The sequence below is a fragment of the Oryzias latipes genome, chromosome 7 (genome assembly GCF_002234675.1).
Source record: "Oryzias latipes chromosome 7, ASM223467v1".
In the NCBI taxonomy this organism is placed as follows: domain Eukaryota; kingdom Metazoa; phylum Chordata; class Actinopteri; order Beloniformes; family Adrianichthyidae; genus Oryzias; species Oryzias latipes.
Window position 1 is genome coordinate 1975609 of NC_019865.2, and position 6849 is coordinate 1982457.

At 41.0% G+C, this 6849-nt stretch overlaps 1 protein-coding gene across 1 annotated transcript in view; it reads right to left on the reverse strand.

Annotated features, from left to right (window-relative positions):
• Window positions 1-2323: 2323 nt before the first annotated feature.
• LOC101158944 (protein-glutamine gamma-glutamyltransferase 5) overlaps window positions 2324-6849 on the reverse strand; it is an 11274-nt gene continuing 6748 nt past the window's right edge. The window contains exons 9-15 of the mRNA XM_023956336.1: window positions 6835-6849; window positions 5939-5995; window positions 5829-5861; window positions 5246-5458; window positions 5012-5172; window positions 3614-3753; window positions 2324-3119 (exon numbers count right to left, since the gene is read on the reverse strand). The exon at window positions 6835-6849 is cut by the window's right edge and continues 225 nt beyond it. Coding sequence (XP_023812104.1) covers window positions 2963-3119; window positions 3614-3753; window positions 5012-5172; window positions 5246-5458; window positions 5829-5861; window positions 5939-5995; window positions 6835-6849 — 776 coding nt within the window. The 3' untranslated portion in view covers window positions 2324-2962. The remainder of the gene's footprint in view (window positions 3120-3613; window positions 3754-5011; window positions 5173-5245; window positions 5459-5828; window positions 5862-5938; window positions 5996-6834) is intronic.

A 6849-nucleotide genomic window follows, 5' to 3' on the forward strand; every position in this document is an offset into this window, starting at 1 on the left:
CAAGTGGAAGCAGTCCTGGGTTTGAAGCTGCAGATGAACAGTCAGAACCGACTCTTCCTTCTTCACTTCACAGACCCATTATGCTGTCAGAAAGAGGAGCGGCCGCACTGGAAAGTGGGATAATTGGGACTGATCTACCGGTGATGGATCTGTCTCAGGCCAAAGAACTCCCCTTCATCACCTGTTTTTGGTCTGACTTTTCTGGTCGATAAAAGGGAAAATCTACCTTTTTTTGTAAAGTAGCAAGACTCTGTCTTTTTTGACATTTTAAATATATATTTTATATGTGAATGTTTTTATTTTGAACATAAATTTTCTTCACATCCTGTTCGACTGCTGCCATCTGGTGGAAGATTGGAGGTGCAGCAACGCATTACAGCAAGGTTGCAGTAATTAATGAAAAACATTTACGTACAAATTTAATTATAAAATTATGGAAGCTGGCGATACAGGTGGACCTCCTTTATTTTATCTTTGTTTGTTTTTTTAAATCACATCTTAAATTATATTAAAGGCAAGAAAACCTGCTATACTCTAGGAGCAGAATTTGAGGATAAAAAAAAAGATTTCTCGTTAGGTCGAGGGTGAAAATTTTATATTACACTAAATGCTAAAGTAGAAATAAAAAAAATATTGGGGAAACGTTTCTGAAAAGAGAAAAAAACTCCTAAATTTTTGACATCACAAAAGAATCAATGAGTCACTGATAAAAGGAAACAGGTGAGCACTTTGCAAGTCTTCAATTTGTCTTTTTTCCCACATTTTAACAGTGTAACCCTTGTGCTATCTTAGATGACCCCCCCCTTCCATTGACGTGTTCTCCCTACCATGACAAAGGTGGATAAAGGTGGAAAGATTTCATGTAATCCATGGACACCAGTGAAGATCACAAATCATTGAAGAAAAAAGGTTCAGCGCACTGTCTAGTGGGTCTAGATGACCCAACTCCCAATGTTAAAGTGCCTAGGATAGCACAAGGGATAAAATAATGCAAGCACCTTAGATGTGCAAGCATTTCTCATCTTTAACCTTTGTTTCCATGAGTTGGTTTCAGTTTAAACTACGTCCCCCTGACTACCAGCATGCAAATGTGTCCATTTCTAAACCAAAATGTCTCCTAACCACTGCAAATATCTGAGTAAACTTCCTTTGGTGTCTGCAGAGGACATTTGGGGCTTTTCAGTGAGACCTTATATGAAGGGGTGGAGCTCTGGAAAATGTCGTTATTGCAGGATTTAAAAACATTTTCACTGGCATTTTTTTCTTCTGGTATATAAGAAACATGTATAAAATGCTAAAATACTGTCTCTGTATTTTTGTGATTTTTTTTATCCACGTGTAAATGTTAATAAATGATTGCAAGAGAAAACCGTTCTTCACCAACTAAACGATGAGCGCCCTCTAGCGGCAAAGCTGCAGACTGCAGCCATGAAAACGGCTGTCACTCACCTGAGTGGGAGGAACCAGGAAGGAAACAGTGTGGTTACAAAACCTCATTAAATAATCACATCAATATTATTGAGCAGCATGCAAACAATAAACTTGTTCATAACTTGTTTATCTGTATTCATGTTTGCAATGAAATTTAGTGAGCAGTGTATCATTGGTGGAAACCAAACCAATATTTCTAGACCTGTATTTTTTTTTTTGCTGCCTCTGACACTTTAAGCATGGGTTTTTTTTATCTGTACAAAAAAACAGAAAAAAAACAGCCAGACAAGCAGGACGTGTGAAGCAGAAACCGCCTCTTATCTGTGGGTCGCTGGGAGGTGAAATGATTCTGAAAAGCAGGAACAAAGCAGGACGAACCACCATGACGCAGACAAAGACGCTCTACTGTCACACCTTGAAGGTTTTACATTGTTTAATAGCTTTTGGAAATGTTTTAAATGTTTCCAACTTCAGAAATGTCACTATAGTAGTCCAACAGTGCATTTTGTTTCGTTTGCTCGTACAGGACTGGGAAAAAAGGCTCTGGTATTTCTGACCCCTCCACATGGAACACTACAAAAAAGCTGGAAATTTTAAGAACTCATTCCTCTGAATATTTTTAAAATCCAGGCTGAGATTGGAGGAGAAAGTCACTTTTAACTGTACCTGTTTTACATAAACTCTCATTTTACGTTTTAAATGTTGACATTTTTATTGTAAATGTAATTTATTGTTTCCCCCCAAGAGATTCTTAATCTCAATGGGACATTTCCCGGGTAAATAAAGGTTAAATAAAATAAATAAATAAATAATAAACAGATTAGTTTGGGGTGAAATGTTATAATTCTGCAATCCAAGCAAGAATCCAACAAAAGAAAAAGCAGAAAGAAAAAACACCTTAAAAATAGTTATTTTTCCATCATAATTTTTCTTATAAACATTTCTTTTTTAATTTCTTATAACACTGAAAATGATAAAACCAACAAATCCAAGTCCAGCTCCTTATTGTTTTCTGGACACTTTCAAAGCAAAGTCTCAGAATTATCTGAATTCTTTAAACTATAATTTTAAACATTTATGACTTATCATCAGAAAGATAGAAAGACATACTCAGACATCTTTCTTCTCAATGTAACTTTCTATTTTTATCCTCTAATATTTGACAGAAAAAGCAGTGCTTTTCCTGAGCTGGGTCGGTCTCCTCTGGTAGGAATTATTGGTGACATTTTTTGTCATTTTTATTATTAAGATATCTGCTGCTGTAATTATTCAAACTAACTCTACAAAAAATGATGCTCACAAGTTTTCCTTTAGTCTTCACACACAGGTCCGCATTTATTTTACTATATTAAATGTCATTTCATCCTTGAAAAAAATCCATGTGTTGCAATTTGTTAGGCCAAAAAAAATGAGGAAATATGGACTTATCAGCAAATTATAACAAGGGTAACCCCTTTTTTTTGTTTTTATATATTATTCTTCCCTTCTCGTCCTCTGACGGCATTAAACTGATGTGGCTGATGGCGTCTCGTCAGGCAGGAAGGACGGACAGTTTGTGGAAACTCCTGGAAGCAGTGATGGAGTCGGCGCCGTGCGACAGCGTGGCCATCAGGACTTTAGTGCCGGGCGAAGTCGCCGTTATCGACACCTTCTTCCAGATCGTCTTTCCTGGCTCCAGGACAGCGACCCTGTGGGAGGAAGAAGAACAGAGACTTTCACAATAAAATCCAACAAAGTGCTTCCTTTACTGAGTGACAGCATGAACACAAAATCCAATCTTCCTGTTGAAATGATTCATAAAAGCTTTATTTAGAGACCAATGAACTCAAAAACATGACAGCAAAGTTCGGCTGTTAGGAATTGGACTCTTCAGTGTCTGCAGATGAGCTTTTTGGTATTGTAATTTCAAAATAAGTTGGAGCAATTGCTGCACAAACACGACGTTATCTCCTTTCTGCTGGTACAGAAACATTCCTGACAACATTCTAAACTGCATTTCTATTAAAGAAAACACAAACCTTTTGTTTCTTGGTCAGGTAACAAATATGTGAGCAACGCCAAAGCATTTCAAAGATGTTTCTGATGCCGTTCAGTGGCCTCCACCCGCCTTAAACGCTGCATGAATGATAGAGTGAAGCGGGCGGAGCCAGGAGCGCCTCTGACCTTCTGAGGGAGCGCTCACCTTGTGTCCCGTTTCCCCAAAAGCAAACCGGATCCCTCCACGGTCAGAACCACCTCGGTCAGAGCTTTGCTGAAGTGATTGGTGAAGCTCACGCGGGCGGCGCGCTCCTCCTGCATCAGGAGGCCGTCTCCTCCTTCAACCTGGAGAGCGGGGGTCGGACATGCGATGGGAGAGCTGGGCTTCAGACTACACAACAGTGTCACGCTCAATGTACATTTTTTTTCTTAGACAAAATGTCCAAAGGTGACCTCTGGGGACATTTCTGGGTAAAAACATTTCAGCTGTTGACGCCTCAGGCAGAGGAGGAGGAGGAGGAGAAAGGCGTGCTTGACTTGACAGGACACAGAAAGTGACATAAATAAACACATGTTGTGACAAAGGAATGGAAAGAGTCTCTGGAGGAATGAAACATGGAGCGTTTGAGCGGCAGGTCAGAGCAGGCATCGCTGATCAAAGCCAGGAAACGTCTGTGACCTTCATCGTGACCTCTTCACCTAAAGCTGCTTCCGGATGACTGGACAGCTGTGTCTGCAGTGTCAGTCAGATGGTAACCGCCATGCTTTTGGGGGTAAAACTGAATTCAGGGGTTGATCAATTCATAGATTCATTGATTTAGATTTCTACAATCTAACCAGATCAGCCAGTCTGAGGCAAGTTATTCATGGAAATGACCTACACGATTAAAAAAAACATTTATAAATGAAATAAACTGATATGAGCAAAATACCTTTAGGATCGAGACGCTGGTTTTGAGGTCTATTTTTAAAAAAATGTACAAAAACTCTAGCAAAAACTGGGTTTACTTTGCCTGGTATGTGACGTCACAACCCGGCGTCAAGACCGTTGACTGTAGGAGAGTCTGGGGTGGGGGTGGGGGTGGGGGGGGGGGTCTAATTTACTGTTTGAAATTCAGCAGATTGAGTCAGTGGTGGCTGTAGGACATAAACCTGCCCTTCTGAATTGATGTTTGACTGGACCTTTTGTTAAAGTTGTCATAAAAATCTGTTAAAACAAACTAACATGTGAATGGATTTGACATTCATTCTAGTTTACTTGTTTGTTTGGACACAGATTTCATTTCCACTTGATGATCTGGAAGAAATCCAAGAATTTCTGTCTGAGTCTCACTGCTGGAAGTTTGGATGCAGATGATCTGGATCCATTTTAGGTCAGAGAATCGGATCTGATCGGATCTTTGAATTGGTTCGTCGACCACGTATGTGTCATACAGCTATTGAAATGACTCGTTAGTTAAATTAGAACTGCGAAGGCTGAAGATGCAGAGATTGCCGTCTCAAAGAAGAACGCACGATCCCTCTGAGATGTTAAAACCCGGATTCAGTCAAAAAGAGGAAACGATCATCTAAGGAGGGAAGAGGGAAGCATCCAAGGCTGTACCTCTATAGCGATTTGTGGAGCACGAATGCTGAACTCCTGAGCAGCCAGGAATCTTTCTTTGGTCCTCATGTCCTTCATCACCACCGCCAAATTCACAAAGTCCTCCCCCGCCACGGTGGAGGAATAGTCCGAGTAGGAAATGAAGTGATGGAGTCTCAAGGCTGCAGAGAAGGTACAGAACACGGTCAACGCGGCGTTGATGGAAGCTCCCGGAGGGTCTCCGGACTCGGTCACCTTCAAACGGCGGGATGAGGACCTCGCCGTGGAACACCCAGAAGCTCTTCAGCGGGCTGCTGTCGTACTCCTTCAGCTGAGCGCTGATGTGCTCCAGCAGGGCCCGGGGGCTGCCGGAGCGGTTGGAAACCGTCACGGTCATGCGAATGTCCTCGCCCAGGGCTGGCATCTCATCGATGGTCAGGGACACCTGCAGGGTGGGGGCCGGTCCCCCTGGAGAGGACGTGGATTTACATTTGAAAGCCTCTGATTCTGACTGATGCCTGTGAGCTCCATCAACACCCATTCCGTCTCTCAAGAATGAATTCAAACGGATTTTATGTTTCTAAAACTGCAGTTGAGTATAAATCTGTAAGTAGGTGGAGAGTGAAAAGTCCTGAAAATAGTTTTTAACATGATCTTGTCCCTTCTGAGTATTTTTTTATTCAAATCGTTGGGAATCAGGAGCAGTCTTTAAAACAGAACATTTGAAAAGCATTTCTCTACTTTATTTGTTTACAGGACCTGACATGGCAGCTGTGAAGAAGAGTTTGTGACCTTTTCCTTTAGAAATGGCTGGAAGAAGTTAAAAACCAACCCTCACCTGTTCTGCTTTCTGCTGAGCCGCTGAGTTGAACTGTGAGGACAGTGAGAGTTTAATCGTGAGGAAAACTCTACGAACACAAGCCTCCACGGAGAAACAGTCATCCGTACCTCGCGGTTGAATCCTGCTCATTTGACTGCTGCTAGGAAAGCCCGCTTGCTGTTCGCCTTTAAAAAAAAAAAAAAGCACAATTATGGAAACGTCTCCATTAAATAAATAAATAGAAACCTGCATTTGAATAAAACTCTTTTTTTTTTAAGTTGTCCTGTCCAACAGCTGAGCAAAGGCCTCTTGTGTCGGACAGATTTGACTGAGGTTATTATCTTTGGACACATGAGGTGTATATTTGTATAAACTCCTTTTGTATTACAGGCTAAACTTTATTTATATTTATTACTTTTGTATACATTTCTTGTTGGACCCGACAGAAAACCTTTTCCCTCCTCTTTAGGGATGCAGTGAAAGTTTGTTTTAAGGAAATGCTGATTCAAACAAAATTAAGGCGTGCGAGCGGCGTTTATTTAGCCTATTTAGCCTCGCCGCCACACTGGCCTCACTGGCTGAGCAGCTTCTACATTCTTTTCTCCCCGGAAGTAAGCCGATTTCTAGGTATAGGTGACATCACACTAACTCACTCCAGGTGTCACTCAAGGTTCCAAGTTGGTTTCTATGACAACCATTCTCACCAATCAGAAGGGAGCTTGTTGGAAGGCCACACCCCATCTGATTGGTCAGTTTATAACTTGAATAACTTTATGGGGGAAAAAAAAACGAGGACCATCAAGGAGATGTTTTAAAAAAAAGGTAACAGAGCCAGAATTAGTTTGAAAAACTTATACTTTTTTCTGTATGAATTCACTTGCTCATTTTAAGTTTTTTTTCTTCTTACTTTTAATTTGTTTCAAACCACATTTGCTTTGATGACATAAATTTAACTGGACAGTGAGGAGGACGGCTCTCCATCCACGTCCCTGTGGTCAAACGGCGCACAAATCCCGTCTCTTACTTCTCGTTTGCTTAT